This window comes from Triturus cristatus, chromosome 1_1, assembly GCF_964204655.1.
Source record: "Triturus cristatus chromosome 1_1, aTriCri1.1, whole genome shotgun sequence".
Taxonomy (NCBI): domain Eukaryota; kingdom Metazoa; phylum Chordata; class Amphibia; order Caudata; family Salamandridae; genus Triturus; species Triturus cristatus.
The window spans coordinates 576921025-576943051 of NC_140579.1; the positions used below are offsets into that span (position 1 = coordinate 576921025).

Here is a 22027-nt window from a genome sequence, read left to right on the forward strand (position 1 = left end):
CCGTCTAACAGCACTCATACGCTTGCTTTATAGGTGGCGCCCTTTGTGTATTGCTTTATAGGTGGTGCCCTTTGTCATCAACAAAAGAATAAGGTAGTAATGTATCTGAGGGTGCACATCAAGACAATTGCTAGAATCAGATTGGGTGTACAGTAATAGTTGTCAGAACAAACAATAGAATCGATAACAAGATAAGTTTATGGTGCCACTCGGGATAAGAAAGCACCCTACTACCTAGGTGCTAGAATACACGGATCATGCGAGCAATCCCCTCTATCATTGGAAAGAAGACACGGGAGTCACTTTTCGGTTACTACCAACTATATCACGCGGGCTTACCAGAGCCGGTTTTTTTACTTCACTTAGCATGGCGGAGCCAACAAACATATTAAGAACTACTATTTAGAGGACCACACGAAGACCGTCATAACGGCTTACTATTAGAAATAGCATAGCTGATTAACCGGCGTGATAACGATTTACAATATGGTCCACCATTCCTAAATAATAGAAACTATTGGTGGAGACCCGTTTTTCTTCAAAATAAGCCGTACAGACACCAGGACCATCCATTGTGATAAAAACAACTCTTCTAAATGATTACAAGGGCAACAATTATGGATACTTTACCCATGGCCGATCTTTCCTAAACAATAGAAATTATTGGTGGAGACTCGTTATTCCTCAACACAAGTGGTACAGATATCAGGACCTTTCCTTGTGATTTAAACAGCTTTTCTAAACCACTACAAGGGCAACAATCACGGATCTTATTTACAGAACCTTTTCGCACCTCTGAGCGCGTTTTTGAAATATCCTACAATCAATATTTCGTCTGGCAGAAGCATAATTGCATGTTGGACATTTAAATTGTTTTCCAGACTTATAATAAAAGCCCTGAGGAAGTCACTATATGTGACGAAACACGTGTCGGCTGTCATCCATTTGGATCAAGATTTGGAGAATATAAGTCTCCTATCCACGAACTAACAACTAGAACTAAATGTACTAGGGAGTTCTGATCTGTGTTTATGACTACGACTTTTCCTTTTTTGTAAAATTTCAAATTAAATTATTCTTTGTCATACATTTCTGTGAGGACCTAATCTGTTCCGTAGCCAGTTTCTCATTATTAATAATTTGTTCTCCGTTTCTTTGGCTAATAACCAATAAGAATAACAAATGTGACTCTAGAGTGCCGGGATATCTTTGTGTAAAAAAGTGGTGCCCTTTGTGTATTGCCCATCATTCTGCAAACCGAAATTCAATTAAACCACTACAAAATTCTTTACCAAGAACTGCCCAAAGAATTGACCATGCACCTGCAGAATGCAAAATGTGTGCGAAAAGGTCATCCATTTATTCCAAATATGGAAAATATTTTCAAGGGAAACTGTGAAATTAAAATTCATACAACTGGCTATAGTAGTGCACAAAAAGAAACATACATCATATTTTTCCTACACAAGAAGAGGAAACCATGCAAGTCCACTCCAAATTCCCTAATGAACATCCTAATTTGCGCTTCAAGACGATTACTTAAGACTGCAAAAATTGAAAGGCAAATAGACCTAGAACATAGAATTTACTCCCAAGCACACATAAAAGCAGGAATCATGCACTCTGAATAAATATACTTTTTGCGGCTGAGTAAAACTCCGAAAAAAAACACATGTACATCGCAGTCCCTGGATACCCTCTTCAGGTTTACAGACTTAGTTTACAGACTTAATACAGAAACACAGATGACCTCACCCCACGTATAACTAATTTAAAATAGGAACCTGATGTAGATGATGGATGCCTAGGCTTGAGCCTATAACTTTACATACTACCAGATGTGGCCGATACAGGTAAGAGCGGAGGGGCGGGGCAGGGGTGGGAAGTCGACAGACTGAATAGCGAATATAAAATAAAAAATCAAAAAAATCAAAAAAATCAATAAAACCACTTACCTTGCTCTCGCCGCATCGCTGAGTCGGCGATGCCACGAGCGCAAGGTAAGTTGTTTTATTTTCCATCGTCTGTCGACTTCGCCCCGCCCCACGGCCCCACCATTCTTACCTGTACCAGCCACGCCTGTATACTACTTAATCTTGCAATAATTTAGGACAACATTAATGATTTAACCTCACATTATTTTGCTAGTGGACAGCTTTGGAGGACTGTCATCTTCCCTACTGTCTTGATATCAAAGTGTTAACTATTTCCCCAAAATGGAGTATGTAGGAGAGTAGGGTCTGCTATACTATGGTCACCCCAAATTTTTGCTTTTTGCTTCACTGGTTTTTGACATATTGAGGCTGTGGGCCTGCCAATCAGACCCCCAGCCTGCTGTTCTCTCTACTAAATTTACACTATGCACCCTAGGTGCATAACCAATTGGAAGTGGATCACCCTGTCAGCCCCTGTACCAGTGTACACTAGGTACCCAGGGCATTGGTGTACCCAAGGCCTGCCAGGGGCTGAAGCATGTATTATGCCACCCCAGGCTTGGCCTAACAATTTGACACAACTGGCTGATCACTCAGCTGGGGTAAGTTGGTGTAATCACCTCTTACTTAGGTGTAGTATACCTATACCTAACCTTAACTGGGACACATGTTAACCTATAAGTCACTCCTATGGCAGGCCTTAACAATCCTGAAGGCAGAGTGCTTGGTTCCATGTGAGATGGTGCTCTGGCATGAGCTGAGCCTGTCTGCAGTGGTCGGAACAACTTCCTTCTACTGTTTCCAGATATCGTCATACCATATACTCTTAAGTGCATTATGAACCTCGCGGTTAAATGCTATCTTTGGTTTGGCTTTATCAAAACATGTCGAGTAAGGTGTCATACGAATTGGAATACTAACCCCTCGCCAATTCTGGCGACGGGGTTAGCATTCCACCCTTCTAGAGGGACACGACATGTACAGTACCTGAAACCCGGGTAAAATCAGACATAGCCTCAGCTCCACAAAATGGATGCTGCCACCACCGACACAAGTCTGCCCTCCTGCTGCTGGGAGTCCTTCCAGCTTGGGAGGTGTGGACAAAGGGTTTCCTGCCAAGGGAGGTGCATGCACCACCCCAGACAGGATTTTGTGTATTGGTCAGGTAGGGCTTGAAAGAAACCAGACATGCCTGTGGCTCACAAGGAGCCTCGGTGCATATGCCAGTTCAAACCGGTCCTGGGGCACACCAGTCCCGGGCCTGGGGTGAGCTGGACAAAGGATTGGGGGTGTAACCACCCCCCTTCCTGGTCCCACCCATAGGGAGGGACCTAGCAGGTAGTCCGGCCCCTAGAATCCGCTTAAAGGTAGAAGCTGTGTCCTAAGACTTCAGACATCCTGGAATCAACTTGAAACTAAGAAGAAGACGGGAACTTCGACATTCTGCTGCACAGAAGACTGAAGGAAATCTCCCCTGTGGTCAGGGAGTGACCACCTTGCTAACGCAAGCACCATCCAGCAAATCAACGTCTGCTTTGCCGCCGCCTCCCGCCGGAGCCCGAGCCCAGAGACTGACAAGACCTGGACCTCCAGACCTCTCACCGCCCGATCCACAGTCCCTGAAAAGAGGAGACCCGTGGAGGCAACGAGACACGTGGAGCCAGCCATCTTGAAACGACGACGACAAGCTGCAAGCGCAACAACCGAGGCTCCCTCCAAGTTGTGCTTTGGGATCTGAGAAGCCCAACCCTCGAGCAGCATCTGCACCAAAGGTGAGCCCTCCAGCATCTCCACGATCTACGTGGGGCCCTTCTGCATTTTGCCACTCGACGCGCTTAACCGGTTGCTGGCCCGCTGGCTAGTAGCCATCTTGGCGACGAACTTCAAGAAATACACCGCTGGTCTGGTTGCTCCAGACTGGCCCTTGCTCCCCTCCAAAGGAGCAGTTCCTCTGACCTTGCTGGTCAGAACAATCAGCTTATCTTGTTCTCCACAACAATTGCTTTTGCCAAGGCTTGTTTGCTTCGATCAAGTCGCCGACACCGCCGACAGCGAGAGCCTGCGTGGGACAGCTTGTGAACCGACTCCTGGATGTCGTCAGCCTCCAGGGACCACGTGGCTGCAGAGACAAGCTACACCTTTCTTCCTGTTTGCACCCGACATTGCCTGGTACCCACCTGGTGCCACGCTGGTCACTGGCTAGTGACTGTGAACACTGTCCCCTCTGCTTACAGGTCTTCAACATCTCCAATCCACTCTTGGATCCACCGCATCTCTCCCGGACCGACCGCTTGCAGCATCTTTGTCCACAGGCCCCACGGAACAGATAGAAGAAACCCGACGCACTTCGAGGCCTATGCACCCGCTTCCTGTGGGTGAGGTAAAGCTGGCACTCCTGTGCCCGAGTGTAGTATTACATCTCTAGTGCCTGTGTTCCAAATCTTGAGTTCCTAGTCCATCCGGAAGATCCTTTTTGCAGTAACTTTGTACTTTTTACGCACCCATTGAAACCTATGGGAGCACGCGTGTGACTATTTGCTCTGCACACACCACCCGTGGACCTCCTGGTCACTAACTGAAGTTAGCTCCTTGTAGGCCCAGCGATTCTAGAGGCCCTAGGCCTTTTCCCTTTTCTGTTCGTGGTACTTATACCACTATTTTAGTATATGGTTCGAGCGGCCACCAGGGCCTATCCACATAAAGTGCAACTTCTGTGTATTCTACTGTAATCTTGTTTGACGATTTGTGCTCCTGTGCTCATAAAGAGACTAGGGGTTACTTTGAGAAATAAATACATATATATTTTGAATATATATCTGTGTGGTGTCCTTTCATTGGTATAAAAGGGGGTTGCATTTGGTAAAACAGCTGGCTTAACACGCTTCACGAGTTTAGCCTCAAAGACTGCTTAGCCTACGCTACCACTAGGGCAGCTAGTCCGAAAAGGTTGACTTACAACCACACCATTAGGGTTGCTTGGCATGGTACAAGGTGATCACTTTAACTAGTGAGCATCATATACCAGGCCAACTTCTCACATTGGTGAGCAGCGGTTGGATTTGAGCTTGCTGTGTTTTACCATTGTAATCTCTTGGTTACCAATTGAAAGATCACATAGGTACCTGTAGGTACATATAAAACAAGATTAGATATACATAAGTTCTACTGAACTTAGTTGTTGTAGAGCAAAGGGAGTAGCACACCCTGACTACAACTACTAGATAGGTTTAGTAGGTAAACCCAAGTGTAGGTAGATTGCAACACTTCCACCCACACTTAAGAGCAATGGCTGGGGCAGAGGGGTCCAATGTACCCATCTCTGTTGAGAGTGACCCCCAGAAGGCACCATCCATCTTTGCTACCCTTAACCAGAATGAGCTCAGGCATTTGGCAACTCTTAGAGGCCTTAAACAGCCCAAGAATCCTACCTCTGCTGAGCTCAGAGAACTCTTGCAAAATGATGAAAATCAGAGAGAGCTCAAGAAAGCTTCCCAGTTAGCCCCCTTAGGGTCAGGAACAGGAGGCCCCCCTTCTGAAGATGCTACAGAAGTACCCCTTTCCAATAGCCATCCCTTAGATGAGAACCATACTACAGAGGAGGAAAGTGGGGAGGATACAGAAAGTAGTGATGATGAAGGGAGAACTAGCCCAGTGCCAAGTGTTATACTTGGCCCAGCTAAACTAAGGCTATTGGGGACTGACAATGGGGTCATCCCATTGGATCTCCCCAGTGGACTTAACCAGGGGCTTGGGAGGCAAAGGAATCGCTCAGGTGACTCTAATGCTTCTCATGCCTCTAGAGGCTCTCAAGGTCACTCCAGGAAAAGGATGACCACCCCTCAGAGGAGGGAACATGAGGCCAGAATGCAGGAAGCCCAGCTGAGGATCAGGAAACAGGAGCTAGAAGTAGCCCTGATGGAAGAGAAACTGAACAAGGCTAGGCAACCTAGAGAGAGTGGGTCTATACCCACTGGTGGCAGCATTGTCCCTAAGGACAAAGATAGGGTCTTTGATAATAGGAACCTGTCTAAGGTTGTGCCCCCCTACAAAAGTGGGGATGATATCCACAGATGGATAACTGCTCTTGAGAGAGCCTGCAAAGTACAGCAGGTTCCTGAAGACCAGTGGGCAGCAATCCTCTGGCTCTCCTTTGAAGGAAGAGGCAGAGACAGACTCCTCACTGTTAGAGAAGGGGATGTCAGAAATTACAGAGTCCTGAAGAGTGTTCTGGTTGATGGGTTAGGCTTAACCACTGAACAGTACAGGTTAATGTTCAGAGACACCCAAAAGACACAGACTCAGGACTGGTCTGAATACATTGAATGTGCCACTAAGGCTTTGGAGGGTTGGTTGCTGGGAAGTAAGGTATCTGATTTTACAGGATTGTATAATTTGATGATGAGAGAACAGATTTTAAATAACTGTCAAAACCAGCAACTGCATCAACACTTGGTTGACTCAGATCTGACCTCTCCCCAAGAATTGGGAAAGAAGGCAGACAAATGGGTCAGAACCAGGGTTAAGCAAAAGAACCAGAACCAGGGCCAAGGGGGTGATCAGAAGAAAACAGACCAAAAGGGTGGAGATCAGAAATCTAAAGACCAGAAGTCTTCAACAGGGCCCCAAACTACTGCTAAGGAGGGTGGGTCCCAACAACAAACTAAGGGAAAGAAGAAAGAAGGTCAAAAGAAACCCTGGTGCAATCATTGCAAGAATACAACTCACTGGACTAGTGATTGTAAGAAGGGTGGAGCCCCCAACACTGTTGCCCCTAAGGCACCTGCTCCCAGTACTACTGTTAGCAGTGTTGGTCCCCAGACAAAGGGTGTAGTGGGAATCACTATGGGAACTGAAGGAGATTCTGACTTAGACAGAACCCTGACACAGGCAGTCTTGATCTGTGATGGGGACATTGATTTGTCCCTGACTGTGAGCCCCAGTAACCTGGGCAAGTACAGACAGACTCCTTTAATTAACGAAAAAGTGTCTCAAGCCTACAGGGACACATGTGCCAGTGTCACTATGGTGACACCAGGCTTTGTGGACCCTGGACAGTACATACCAGGTGAGAATTACCTGGTGACCAATGCCAGCAATGCCACTACTTCACATAGTGTGGCAGTTGTTAACTTCTCATGGGGAGGGGTAACTGACCTCAAAAGGGTTGTGGTTAGTGCAGACCTCCCAGTAGAATGTTTGTTGGGCAATGACCTAGAGAGTTCTCTATGGTCAGAACTGGAGTACAGGACTCATGCAGAGATGTTATGTATATCATCACATGTCCTTGCTGTGACCAGGTCACAGGCCAAAAAGTGCCTCACTGAACCTCAGGTCTTGGATCCTGGAACAATGGACCAAGCACCTACCTCGAAGAAGAACAGGAGGGTCAAGGCTGTGCCTTCCCCCCTGCCTCAGAGTGATGATCAGCCTTCCCAGGAAGCTGATCTAGAGGACCCTGAAGGAACTGTCCCTGAAGAGCTTGAACCTGATCAGGTTGAGTTTCTGGGGACAGGGGGACCTTCAAGGGCTGACTTGAGGCAGGCTCAGTTATCCTGTCCCTCTCTTGAACCCCTCAGACAGCTGGCTGCTGCTGAGGCTGATGGGAATGCTCAAGGTACCCATAAAGTGTATTGGGATGAAGGGCTCCTTTATTCAGAGGCTAGAGACCCCAAGCCTGGTGCTACCAGGAGGTTGGTTATACCTCTGCAATTTAGGGGCTTCCTTCTTACCTTGGCCCATGATATTCCTTTAGCAGGACACTTAGGCCAGAATAAGACTTGGGACAGGCTTGTCCCTCACTTTCACTGGCCTCACATGAATGAAGATACAAAGGAGTTTTGTCGCTCCTGTGTGACCTGCCAAGCCAGTGGCAAATCAGGTGGCACAACAAAGGCCCCCCTAATACCACTACCTGTGGTGGGGGTCCCCTTTGAAAGAGTGGGGATAGATATAGTGGGTCCCATGGATCCTCCCACTGCATCTGGGCACAGATTTATACTGGTGGTAGTGGATCATGCCACCAGGTATCCAGAGGCAATTCCCCTTAGGACCACTACATCACCTGTTGTGGCCAGGGCCCTGCTGGGAGTATTCTCCAGAGTGGGGTTTCCTAAGGAGGTAGTTTCTGACAGAGGTACCAACTTCATGTCAGGATACTTGACAGCTATGTGGAAGGAATGTGGTGTCAACTACAAGTTCACCACCCCTTATCACCCACAATGCAATGGGCTTGTTGAGAGATTCAACAAGACCCTAAAGGGTATGATCAAAGGATTACCTGAAAAGCTCAGGCGAAGATGGGACATCCTTCTACCCTGCCTTCTGTTTGCTTACAGAGAGGTCCCACAAAAGGGGGTTGGCTACAGCCCCTTTGAATTGTTGTTTGGGCACCCTGTAAGAGGCCCACTGTGTTTGGTGAAGGAAGGATGGGAGTTACCTCTCAAAAAGCCTAAGCAAGACATAGTGGACTATGTACTTGGTCTCCGCTCCAGGATGGCTGAGTATATGGAGAAGGCATCCAAAAACCTTGAGGCAAGCCAGGCCTTTCAGAAAGCTTGGCATGACCAAAAGGCTGTCTTGGTTGAGTTTCAGCCAGGACAGAAGGTATGGGTGTTGGAGCAAGTGGCCCCAGCAGCACTCCAAGACAAATGGTCTGGACCCCATACAATCCTGGAAAAGAAGGGAGAGGTCACCTACTTGGTAGACCTAGGAACTCCCAGGAGTCCCCACAGGGTACTCCATGTTAACAGGCTTAAAGCATATGTTGACAGGGCAGACATGGGCTTGCTCATGGCTACAGATGAGGGACAGGAGGAAGAGAGTGACCCTCTCCCAGACCTGTTGTCTCAGAACCCTGAAGATGGCTCAGTTGAAGGAGTGACCCTTGGAGGCAACCTCACTGCCCATCAGCAGACTGAATGTAGACAGGTTCTACAATCATTTTCACATATGTTTTCCTTGATACCTAGTCAAACTGACTGGTGTACCCATGTGGTGGACACTGGTGACAGTCTGCCTGTAATGGTGTACCCATGTGGTGGACACTGGTGACAGTCTGCCTGTAAAGAACAAGCTTTACAGACAACCTGACCACGTCAGGGACTGTATAAAGGCTGAGGTACATAAAATGCTGGAATTAGGTGTCATTGAACCCTCAGAGAGCCCCTGAGCTAGCCCAGTGGTTCTGGTCCCCAAACCTCACACCAAAGATGGCAAGAGAGAGATGAGGTTCTGTGTGGACTACAGGGGTCTCAATGCTGTCACCAGGACAGATGCACACCCTATTCCAAGGGCAGATGAGCTCATAGACAAACTAGCTTCTGCAAAGTTTTTGAGCACATTTGACTTGACAGCTGGCTATTGGCAAATCAGATTAGCTGAGGAGTCTAAGGCCAAAACAGCATTCTCAACCCCAGGTGGGCACTACCAGTTTGTGGTGATGCCCTTTGGTCTGAAGAATGCACCTGCCACCTTCCAAAGGCTGGTGAACCAAGTCCTTACTGGGTTGGATGACTTTTGCGCAGCATATCTTGATGACATTGCTGTCCTTAGCTCCACCTGGGAGGATCACCTGATCCACCTGAAGAAGGCTCTTGAAGCTCTGCAAAGGGCAGGCCTCACTATCAAGGCTACTAAGTGCCAGATAGGGCAGAGTAAGGTTGTATATTTGGGCCACCTTGTAGGTGGAGGCCAAGTTCATCCACTGGAGAGTAAGATACAATCCATCAAGGACTGGTCTCCTCCAACCACCCAGACTCAAGTTCGAGCTTTCTTGGGCTTGACTGGGTACTACAGGAAGTTTGTTAAGAACTATGGGTCCATTGTGACTCCTCTTAATGATCTGACATCCAAGAAGATGCCCAAAAAGGTTCAGTGGACAGTAAGCTGTCAAAAGGCATTTGATGACCTGAAGGAGGCCATGTGCTCTGCACCTATCCTGAAAAGTCCTGACTACTCCAAAGAGTTTATTGTCCAAACAGATGCTTCTGAGTTGGGTGTGGGAGCTGTGCTGTCACAACTTAATGTAGATGGTCAAGACCAACCCATTGCTTTTATTAGCAGAAGGTTGACCCCCAGAGAGAAGAATTGGTCAGCTATTGAGAGGGAGGCCTTTGCTGTGGTGTGGGCCCTGAAGAAGCTGAGGCCATACTTGTTTGGCACTCACTTCAAGATTCAGACCGACCATAAGCCCCTCTTATGGCTAAATCAGATGAAGGGTGAAAACCCCAAACTGCTTAGGTGGTCCATTTCCCTCCAGGGGATGGACTTTATAGTGGAGCACCGGCCAGGTACTGACCATGGGAATGCAGATGGTCTCTCCAGGTACTTCCACTTAGGACATGAAGACGAGACTGGTCAAGGCTAGTTTAATGTCCCAGCGTTTGGGGGGGGGTTGTGTAGGAGAGTAGGGTCTGCTATCCTATGGTCACCCCAAATTTTTGCTTTTTGCTTCACTGGTTTTTGACATATTGAGGCTGTGGGCCTGCCAATCAGACCCCCAGCCTGCTGTTCTCTCTACTAAATTTACACTATGCACCCTAGGTGCATAACCAATTGGAAGTGGATCACCCTGTCAGCCCCTGTACCAGTGTACACTAGGTACCCAGGGCATTGGTGTACCCAAGGCCTGCCAGGGGCTGAAGCATGTATTATGCCACCCCAGGCTTGGCCTAACAATTTGACACAACTGGCTGATCACTCAGCTGGGGTAAGTTGGTGTAATCACCTCTTACTTAGGTGTAGTATACCTATACCTAACCTTAAATGGGACACATGTTAACCTATAAGTCACTCCTATGGCAGGCCTTAACAATCCTGAAGGCAGAGTGCTTGGTTCCATGTGAGATGGTGCTCTGGCATGAGCTGAGCCTGTCTGCAGTGGTCGGAACAACTTCCTTCTACTGTTTCCAGATATCGTCATACCATATACTCTTAAGTGCATTATGAACCTCGCGGTTAAATGCTATCTTTGGTTTGGCTTTATCAAAACATGTCGAGTAAGGTGTCATATGAATTGGAATACTAACCCCTCGCCAATTCTGGCGACGGGGTTAGCATTCCACCCTTCTAGAGGGACACGACATGTACAGTACCTGAAACCCGGGTAAAATCAGACATAGCCTCAGCTCCACAAAATGGATGCTGCCACCACCGACACAAGTCTGCCCTCCTGCTGCTGGGAGTCCTTCCAGCTTGGGAGGTGTGGACAAAGGGTTTCCTGCCAACGGAGGTGCATGCACCACCCCAGACAGGATTTTGAGTATTGGTCAGGTAGGGCTTGAAAGAAACCAGACATGCCTGTGGCTCACAAGGAGCCTCGGTGCATATGCCAGTTCAAACCGGTCCTGGGGCACACCAGTCCCATGCCTGGGGCGAGCTGGACAAAGGATTGGGGGTGTAACCACCCCCCTTCCTGGTCCCACCCATAGGGAGGGACCTAGCAGGTAGTCCGGCCCCTAGAATCCGCTTAAAGGTAGGAGCTGTGTCCTAAGACTTCAGACATCCTGGAATCAACTTGAAACTAAGAAGAAGACGGGAACTTCGACATTCTGCTGCACAGAAGACTGAAGGAAATCTCCCCTGTGGTCAGGGAGTGACCACCTTGCTAACGCAAGCACCATCCAGCAAATCAACGTCTGCTTTGCCGCCGCCTCCCGCCAGAGCCCGAGCCCAGACACTGACAAGACCTGGACCTCCAGACCTCTCACCGCCCGATCCACAGTCCCTGAAAAGAGGAGACCCGTGGAGGCAACGAGACACGTGGAGCCAGCCATCTTGGAACGACGACGACAAGCTGCAAGCGCAACAACCGAGGCTCCCTCCAAGTTGTGCTTTGGGATCTGAGAAGCCCAACCCTCGAGCAGCATCTGCACCAAAGGTGAGCCCTCCAGCATCTCCACGATCTGCGTGGGGCCCTTCTGCATTTTGCCACTCGACGCGCTTAACCGGTTGCTGGCCCGCTGGCTAGTGGCCATCTTGGCGACGAACTTCAAGAAATACACTGCTGGTCTGGTTGCTCCAGACTGGCCCTTGCTCCCCTCCAAAGGAGCAGTTCCTCTGACCTTGCTGGTCAGAACAATCAGCTTATCTTGTTCTCCACAACAATTGCTTTTGCCAAGGCTTGTTTGCTTCGATCAAGTCGCCGACACCGCCGACAGCGAGAGCCTGCGTGGGACAGCTTGTGAACCGACTCCTGGATGTCGTCAACCTCCAGGGACCACGTGGCTGCAGAGACAAGCTACACCTTTCTTCCTGTTTGCACCCGACATTGCCTGGTACCCACCTGGTGCCACGCTGGTCACTGGCTAGTGACTGTGAACACTGTCCCCTCTGCTTACAGGTCTTCAACATCTCCAATCCACTCTTGGATCCACCGCATCTCTCCCGGACCGACCGCCTGCAGCATCTTTGTCCACAGGCCCCACGGAACAGATAGAAGAAACCCGACGCACTTCGAGGCCTATGCACCCGCTTCCTGTGGGTGAGGTAAAGCTGGCACTCCTGTGCCCGAGTGTAGTATTACATCTCTAGTGCCTGTGTTCCAAATCTTGAGTTCCTAGTCCATCCGGAAGATCCTTTTTGCAGTAACTTTGTACTTTTTACGCACCCATTGAAACCTATGGGAGCACGCGTGTGACTATTTGCTCTGCACACGCCACCCGTGGACCTCCTGGTCACTAACTGAAGTTAGCTCCTTGTAGGCCCAGCGATTCTAGAGGCCCTAGGCCTTTTCCCTTTTCTGTTCGTGGTACTTATACCACTATTTTAGTATATGGTTCGAGCGGCCACCAGGGCCTATCCATATAAAGTGCAACTTCTATGTATTCTACTGTAATCTTGTTTGACGATTTGTGCTCCTGTGCTCATAAAGAGACTAGGGGTTACTTTGAGAAATAAATACATATATATTTTGAATATATATCTGTGTGGTGTCCTTTCATTGGTATAAAAGGGGGTTGCATTTGGTAAAACAGCTGGCTTAACACGCTTCACGAGTTTAGCCTCAAAGACTGCTTAGCCTACGCTACCACTAGGGCAGCTAGTCCGAAAAGGTTGACTTACAACCACACCATTAGGGTTGCTTGGCATGGTACAAGGTGATCACTTTAACTAGTGAGCATCATATACTAGGCCAACTTCTCACAGAGTATATAATGCATTTGTTCAAGTTATTGACTTTGAATAAACTCACTGCGGTCTAAGAGCTTCCTGCTATAAGTAACCCTGGGTTTGTAACCTTTAAGCCCTGTCACACGATTCTCGGATTTCACGTTATGGGACGCCAGTGGGAGTAACTTCATTATTAGGTATTGGCTTCTTGTACTTCTCAATGCTTCTTTGTTGTTCTTTCCACACATTGATAAATGTTATATCTATACAGTTACTATGCAAAGTGCTCTTATGCACAAGATAAAAACCTCAACAATAATAATGATAATAATAATACTACTCACAGGTCCATTCCTTAGCGGTGGCTGCAAGTGATGTGTAGGGCCCTGAGACAGCTGATACTGCAAGAGTATGTCTGCTGCCGGGCTGAAGACCATCTAAAGTCATATTGAGTTCACTGGGCCCAACTGATGCATTCCTTTCCAGGCGCTGATCTGAGCTGTACAGTTGGATTGTAAAGCCACTGTGGTCTCCTTGAGGCCTGTCCCAGGACGCATAGAGAATGGAGGACTCTCCAAGATTGGCCAAAGTCACGTTACGTGGCACAGATGGGTCTGCAAAAAGATAAATGCATCATGTATTGCCATTGGTTTGTCATCTTCACTTTGAATTACACTAGTCACTGCAAGACCCATTCCACCCATACTTCTCTGCCTCCAACTCAATTAACAGAGGGTCACGCTTGGGCTACTATTTCATGTGTTCTCTCTATGTAAGCATCAAAATATTTATATAGCCCTTAATTTCAGCATTCAACACTTTCCAATCATTTTCAATTTCAGGAATGGTGTAAAGAGTTTTACGGCTGCTGGTAAGGCTTCATTTTGCTTCCTAAAGCACTACTCAGACCTTATTCAGACATTTTGCAGTGATTTGGCAACTACACTAGGTAAAGCCTTACAGCTGCTGCCTTACCTCACCCTATGAATGTCAGTCCTATTCAACTATGGCAGATCAAAGAAACCGACATTAAACGCTCGAGAGACATCCTCGGGATACACAGGTTTTGAGATTAGCAACTGAGATGTATTTATTTTTTCTGTGAGTTTTATATAGCTTGAACTAGATCCGAAGGTATCAGAGCGATTTACAGAATAAGCACAATAATAACATGAGGTACATCGAGAATAAATAAAAATATATTATAACGGTAAAAAGGACAAACAGAGTACAATGGGATATGCAGGTAAAACAGCAGCAAGTGCCCGAGTTACATCAAGCATAAATAAAAATATATATCAACATTATATAAAAGAAAAATCCGATAGGTGGATGTGAGGACATAAAAGTTGTGAGATAGATGTAATAGGGATTTGAAAGGATAGAGAGAATAGGTGCACAGTATTTCCCCAAGGTAGTGAACGAGCATGGCAACACAGCACTTAAAATCATGAAATTAGCCCTTTACAGAGTAAGCACAACAGCAGAAACTTGAGGTACATAGAAGGCTAATAAAAATAAGTGCTAACAGTAAAAAAGCAGTAGACTAAGTACAGTGGGGTATGTAAGCAAGAAGCAACCAGAACCAGAGTTACATAAAGTGTGAGTGATAGTACACAGCAACAATAAATCAAAGAAGAATACGAATGACAGAGTACATATAATTCGGAGGCACTGCCTTGACAGTTATATTACTAGAAAGTGTGTGTCTGTAGTGTCTGTTACTTTTTCTCTAGTTATGTGCACACTACCTAATTTGACGACTGCGTTTTTACCACAGGACACCCCCACTTATAGGAAACCACATAACAGAATTACAATAATGAAAACTGGCATCATTGACGTGAATAGTTCAGACACCCATAGGGGGATTCATGAAAAGATACTATGCAACTAGTCCTGCTCCGGGCACCACCCATCTCCTACATGCCTCTTGCAGACAATGCAGTTCTTTGATGGCACGAGCTAATGTCCCATATACAAGATAACACCTCATATTTATACCTACTCGCCTTAACTTCTCATCTCTACTTCCCTATTCCGAATTTCTCCTCAGCACCGAGACCCAGTACCATAGTTTCACAAGTACACATTAACAAAGATTTTTCTGCACTAGGTCTGCCAGGATATCTCTCTGAAACTATTTGGTGGTTTGATTACCAGACATTACCTGACTTTAAATGCCTGGGCCAGTTAGCCATAGTTATGGCACGCTCAGCAAACCAAATTATTTAATGATTTTGGAAGCTAAGCTGCTGTGAATGTACCTTAAGAATTGTAGAAGATTTAGAGCTAAAATGGCCATCTACTTGTGAGATGTACCAGTCTATGAATGTAAACCAGTGATATAAAAACTATGGCTGTGCAAAATCTCCTAATTTTTCTCATAAAATGTTTGTTGAATTCTATGACCATTTACCAAATGATGCCTTTATAGTAAAATGCAGTTTGCCAAGTGCTCAACTCATGTAAATAAATCTTTCATTACACCAGCCGGAGGTTAGTGCAAGCAGAAAACATCTTTTGGCATGACATTTTCTGTGTGACTCAGTCTCCACTGCTATTGAGTAAATCTTTTTTACGCGAGGTGCACACTGGTTAAAAGAAAATATGTGAAACTACAGGCCTTCCACACATTTCGCCAGCATAATTTAAATTCCACCTAGGTCTATGACAAAACCAAATCTACTCAAAAGATTTTGATGCAAAAAATGGAACAGGGGCACAAGAATTCTAAAGTGGAAGATACTAGATTTTTGAATATGGAGTATTAAAGAATAAAGTATGTTTTAGATGAATTAGCCTGGATGAAATAAGTAACCTGTCTACAGGCACTGTTAATTTCTATACAGAAGCTGGAGCTCCTTCGACTGCTACCTCCAATAGGGGTAGCGATCCTCCATTGTCAATATTAGATCAACTTCTAAGCCCTTCAAAGCATGGACATATGGTCAGACGTGACCTTGAAAAGCCTTCCCTAAATAGTCAGAGGATCTAATGCTTATAGAGGAATTTAATTTTAGTGCTGTGAGAAATTAAAATTATGCCAGTGGAGATGTCTCAGGTTCACATATCTTCAACTTGAAATTGCAAGTTTATGAACCTCACCTGCCACAGAAATTTACTGCATGAAAATGCTCTAGGATATTTTCCTGCAAAAGTTTGCAACATGTTTTTCTACCTTTTCTGGATTTTTGATCAACCTTTAACACAGTCAACTTTATGACATTCTCAAAATTAGTATAAGATGAAAAAAACTTCCAACTTTTGCAAACTTGTGGCAGAAGCCAAGTTTGCAAAAACCACTTCCCCGGCTGTAAATACAGGAGCCCCGCCAATCACAGGAACGTTTTTGAGTAATCACAACTGTGAGAAAGTGGTTTCATTAGTTGGGGTAGGTAGGCGTCCACCACAAGTAATATAGTCACTACCCTGTTGTTAGACGGCGACCTCAGAGGAGCCCGGAAAGGGTTCCTGACTACCCTGAGACCCACCCTCAAAGTATCGTAGCCGGGCACTGGCGGGAGATTCCCCAGGGGGAGGACTCTTGCAACTAGGATCGTACTTCTGGCACCACACGACACAGAGGGACCACACTGGGTATTCTCAGAACAAGCTTTATCAAACAGGTATCACTGCAAATGTGTACAAGGTGAGCACGGGCTCAAGAGTCTCGGAAAGGTAGGGGGTAGCGGGACTGTCTCTGGTAACGGTTCAAAGCAGGGACGTACCCGGCGCACAGCTCACAATCCTCGAGCTGGGGGATACGTGGTCGGAGTTGGGGTCCGGCGGGACCGTGAGAGTCTGGGGGAGCCGCGAGTCACTCAGCAGGGCTCAGGTACAAGTTCGGAGGTCTTACGATCTTCAGGGAGCCGCGAGTCACTCAGCAGGGCTCAGGTACAAGTTCGGAGGTCTTACGATTTTCAGGGAGCCGCGAGTCACTCAGCAGGGCTCAGGTACAAGTTCGGAGGTCTTACGATCTTCAGGGAGCCGCGAGTCACTCAGCAGGGCTCAGGTACAGGTTCGGAGGTCTTACGATCTTCAGGGAGCCGCGAGTCACTCAGCAGGGCTCAGGTGAGTTCCAGTTCCAGGAGCCGCGACCACGTCAGCAGGCTCTCGTTGTTCCAGCGTCGAAAATCCGGACAGCCCCGGAGCACCCCTTGTTATAGTTCGACCCCTCTTTGATGTCCGGAGTCTGTGCAGGCAGGGGTCTTGTCACCTGGGGGTCGCTTGTCGGGATTTCCTGCTATAGTCTTTTGATCCTTTCAGGGCCGGGTCGGGAGGAGTCCCAGACACCCAGCAGGCGTGGAGCCAGCCCTCAGGGAGGCCGGAGGGCCGATCGAAACCCATCGTCCCGGGGGGAGTTCAGAGGTGTGATAGAAACTGCTCCTCCCTCTCTCATCCCCTGGAAGCGGGATGTCCTCCAGCCGGAGTGGCGCCTCTATGCCCGGGTCGCGCGGGGGCCGGGCGGCCATCTTGGTGCAGGAAGTGGGCACGCGGGCCCGGGGTGGCCGAAAGGGGAGAGGCCAGGGACGGGGATGTCCGGGTCGGTGCGTGTGTCCTGGTGGGGAGGTTCGGCTGGGCCGGGGGCTTGGAGGGCCATTCTACGAGGCCGGGTCCAACACGCGTCCCCCCCAGCTGAAAGCCGGAGAGAACTGCCCATCAGCTTGGGGGGTTCACTTCGCTGAGGCGGAAGAACCGGGAGAGGCCGTCAGCATTGGCGTGGTCCGTACCAGGGCGGTGTTCCACGGTGAAATCCATCCCCTGGAGGGAGATTGACCACCGCAGTAGCTTGGGGTTTTCTCCTCGCATCTGCATGAGCCAACGTAAGGGCCGATGGTCAGTTTGGACTCTGAAATGGGTGCCAAACAGGTAGGGTCGTAGCTTTTTGAGTGCCCAGACCATGGCAAAGGCTTCGCGCTCTATGGTGCTCCATCTTTGTTCTCGGGGCAACAGCCGCCGACTGAGGAAGGCGACGGGCTGGTCTAGGCCTTGGTCATTTACTTGGGACAGGACGGCCCCAATGCCATGCTCGGAGGCATCGGTTTGGACTATGAACTCCTTGGCGTAGTCGGGAGCCTGGAGGACGGGGGCAGTACACATGGCCCTTTTTAGGGCATCGAACGCTTCCTGGCAGGCAGCCGTCCACTGCACTTTCTTTGGCTGTTTTTTAGACGTGAGTTCTGTGAGAGGGCCGAAAAGGCTGCCATACCCCCGAATGAATCTTCGGTAGTAGCCCGTGAGTCCCAGAAAGGCTCGGACCTCCGTCTGGGTGATGGGTGGTTCCCAGGCCAGGATGGCGTCGATCTTTGGCTGTAAGGGGCGACCTGGCCACTCCCGACCTGGTGCCCCAAGTAGACCACGGATCCTTGCCCGATCTGGCACTTGCTGGCTTTTACTGTGAGGCCTGCCTGGCGCAGGGCGATTAGCACCCTTCGGAGGTGCTGGAGGTGCTCACTCCACTCTGAACTGAAGACAGCGATGTCGTCCAGGTATGCCGCGCTGAACTGTTCTAGCCCGGCCAGGACTCTATTCACCAGTCGCTGGAAAGTGGCCGGGGCATTTTTCATCCCGAAGGGCATTACGCGGAAGCGGTAGTGCCCATCGGGGGTGGAGAAAGCGGACCGCTCTTTGGCCCCTTCGGTGAGCGCAATCTGCCAGTATCCGCAGGTGAGGTCGAATGTGCCGAGGAACCGGGCTGCCCCTAGTCGGTCAATGAGTTCGTCGGCTCGTGGAATGGGGTGGGCATCGGCTCGGGTAACGTCATTGAGCCCCCGGTAGTCCACGCAGAATCGGAGCTCGGGGGCGACACCGGGGGCCGCTGCCTTCGGGACCAGGACCACGGGGCTGGCCCAGGGACTGTCAGAGGGCTCGATCACCCCCAGGGTCAACATCTTCGAGACTTCCGCTTGAATGCAGGACCGGACCCGGTCAGGAACCCGGTAGGCTCGGTGTCTCACCGGCGGGCTGTCCCCGGTGTCCACATCATGAACACACCAGTTGGTGACCCGGGGGGTCAGGGAGAAGAGGTCAGAAAATTGTCTTAGGAGCTGGCGGCAGTCCGCTTGTTGCTGGGCAGTGAGGGCTGGGGAGAGGTTCACTCCTTCCACGGAGCCATCCTGCGCCTTGATACACAGGAGGTCCGGGAGGGGATCCGACTCATCTTCGGCCCCGTCATCGGTGGCCAGCAGGAGGCTCAGTTCTGTCCGCTGGAAGTGAGGCTTGAGGCGGTTCACGTGCAGGACCCGGAGGGGATCTCGAGGCGACTGGACGTCCACCAAGTAGGTGACTTGGCTCTTCTTCTCGACCACTTTGTAGGGCCCAGTCCATCGGTCCTGGAGAGCGCCAGGCTTCACGGGGGCCATGACCCACACCTGCTGGCCCGGCTGGAACTCGACCAGAGTAGCATTCTGGTCGTACCAGCGCTTCATTTCTTCTTGACTCGCCTCCAGGTTGGCCTCGGCCAGTTCTCGGAACCTCCTGGTCTGGTTCCGGAGGGCCAGGACATATTGGAACACATCTCGGGGGGTGGTCTGGGGTGCTGCCTCCCACCCTTCCTTAACTAAACTGAGGGGACCTCGGACGGGTTGCCCATAGAGTAATTCAAACGGGCTGAACCCTAAGGACTTCTGGGGGACCTCCCGGTAAGCGAACAAGAGGCAGGGGAGCAGGACGTCCCACTTACGCCGGAGGGGCTCTTCTAGGCCAGCGATCATCCCTTTCAAAGTCCTATTAAACCTCTCTACTAGGCCGTTCCCTTGGGGATGGTACGGGGTGGTGAACTTATAGGACACCCCACATTGTTGCCACAGGGACGTCATATACCTGGATATAAAATTAGTGCCGCGATCGCTCACGACCTCGCGGGGGAAACCCACCCTGGAGAAGATCCCCATCAGGGCCCGGCCCACCACGGGGGCCGTAATGGTGCGTAGGGGAATAGCCTCTGGGTAGCGGGTGGCGTGGTCCACAAGGACCAAGATGAAACGGTGACCTTGGGAGGTGGGGGGGTCCAGTGGCCCCACGATGTCGATCCCGACTCGTTCGAAGGGGGTACTGACGACCGGGAAGGGTTGGAGGGGAGCCTTGCGCTTCCCCCCACTCTTCCCACTGGCTTGGCACGTGGGGCAGGACTTGCAGTGGGCCTCTACCGCTGCCTTCATCTTAGGCCAATAAAAATGGGTCACGAGACGGCTGTAGGTCTTGTCCTGACCCAGGTGACCGGCGAGGGGGACATCGTGGGCTAAGCCCAGGAGGAAATCCCGGAAGCGGAGAGGTACCACCAGTACCCGTCCGGATCCCAGCTCCACTGATTTCTGCTCACTATACAGGACGTTATTCTCCCAATAGATTCGGTGCGTTCCGGTCTGGTCACCTGCGGCTTGGCCCTCGGCCTGGCGCCGCAGCCCGACCAGGGAAGGACAGGTGGCTTGCTCCCGGCAAAATTCTTCTCGGGTGGGCCCGCCCTCGTGGCGCCAATGGGCCAACTCGGGTAGATCCCCCAACTCGGGAACCGGGGCGGGGTCGGATGGTGTGGGTTCATCGCTGGCGACGGACCCTTCCGATGGGGGAACGGGAGGACCCTCGGCGGGGACGGTGCTGGCTACTTCGACCAGGGTGCTCTCGATTTCTCTCCGGGGAGTGAGTCGGGCTGTCATAGATCGGGTGGTGGCACACACCCACTCGGGGAGTCCCATCATTCCTAGGTGGGCCTTGCGCTCTACGTGCTTCCAGGGAGAACTCTCCAGGTCGTTCCCTAAGAGGCAGTCGACCGGCTGGGAGGTTCTTACGGCCACCTTGAGTTTGCCTATCACCCCTCCCCACTCAAATGGCACCAGGGCCACCTGACACATACTTTCCCTATTGTCTGCAGATATTACGGGGCAAAAGACATTGGGGAGGATCTGCTCCTCGGGAACTAGGTGCCTGAGGACACTGGTGATACTGGCCCCGGTGTCCCGCAGGGCCTCTACCTGGTGGCCATTGATCTTGACGAGCTGCCCATATTTCTGTGTGTTGGACGGTAGGAGGCTACCAGGGATCATTTCCCTATCTCCCAGGGATACTAGGGCCATCGCGGCTGGTTCCCACTCTTCGGCTCCCTCAACCTCCTCCCCTAGGGCTACGTTGGCTATCTGTCTCGCAGGGGTGACTTGGGTGGCCATGGGGCACTCTGGGTCATTGGCGTAGTGCCCGGGTTTCTGGCAGCGGAAACATGTGACGGTCACCCGGTGTCCCTGTCTCCCAGGGGGCCCTGTTACTGGTGGGGGGGGCGCCGGGAAAGGTGGAGGTGGTGTCTTCGGGGGGCTAGGCTGGGACTCCCTCGGCCCTCCCTGGTTCCCTCCCCCTCTCTGGCGGGGTGGTCCCTGACTGGTTCGGGGGTACTCTCCTACCATGCCCCGGGAGACCCGGGTGTTGGTCCAGCGGTCGGCCTCCACGGCCAGCTTCCGGGGATCTGTGAGCTTGCTATCCAGCAGATGTTGACGTAGCTCTACGAAGCAGTTCGCAGCCAGATGTTCCCATAACATGAGGTCAGTGAGTTCGGCAAGGGTGGTGACTTTGCTGCCCTTGACCCACCCATCGAAGGCCCGGCTAAAAAAGTTTACATACTCCACCCAGGTGGTGCCCGGGATCTTCCTGCAGTCCCGGAACCGTTGGCGGTACATTTCTGGGGTGAGGCCGTATCTTGTGAGGAGAGCCTCTTTCATGTGGCTGTAGGAGGTCTGCAGGGAGAGGGGTAGGTCGAGCAGGGTGTCCCTTCCTTCGCTCAGAAACCGTCCCCACAACCCCGCCCCCCAGTCCTTCTGTGGAATCCGATGGGAGGTCATGGCGACCTCGTAGGCCCGAAACCATTGCTGAATGTCATCGTTTTTATAATATTCTTTGACCACATCCTTGGGGATGTGGACCTTCTGTTCCGCTGGGGGGGCCGTCTCTCGGTTCCCCGAGGGCCTCCCGTCCTCATTTCGGGCCTTGAGCTCGAG

At 50.1% G+C, this 22027-nt stretch overlaps 1 protein-coding gene across 1 annotated transcript in view; it reads right to left on the minus strand.

Moving 5' to 3' along the window:
- LOC146870662 (receptor-type tyrosine-protein phosphatase V-like) overlaps positions 1-14545 on the minus strand; it is a 450224-nt gene extending 435679 nt beyond the window's left edge. The window contains 2 exon segments of the mRNA XM_085643396.1: positions 13388-13657; positions 14512-14545. Of these exon segments, the coding sequence (XP_085499522.1) occupies positions 13388-13657; positions 14512-14545 (304 nt within the window).
- Between the last annotated feature and the right edge of the window lie 7482 nt (positions 14546-22027).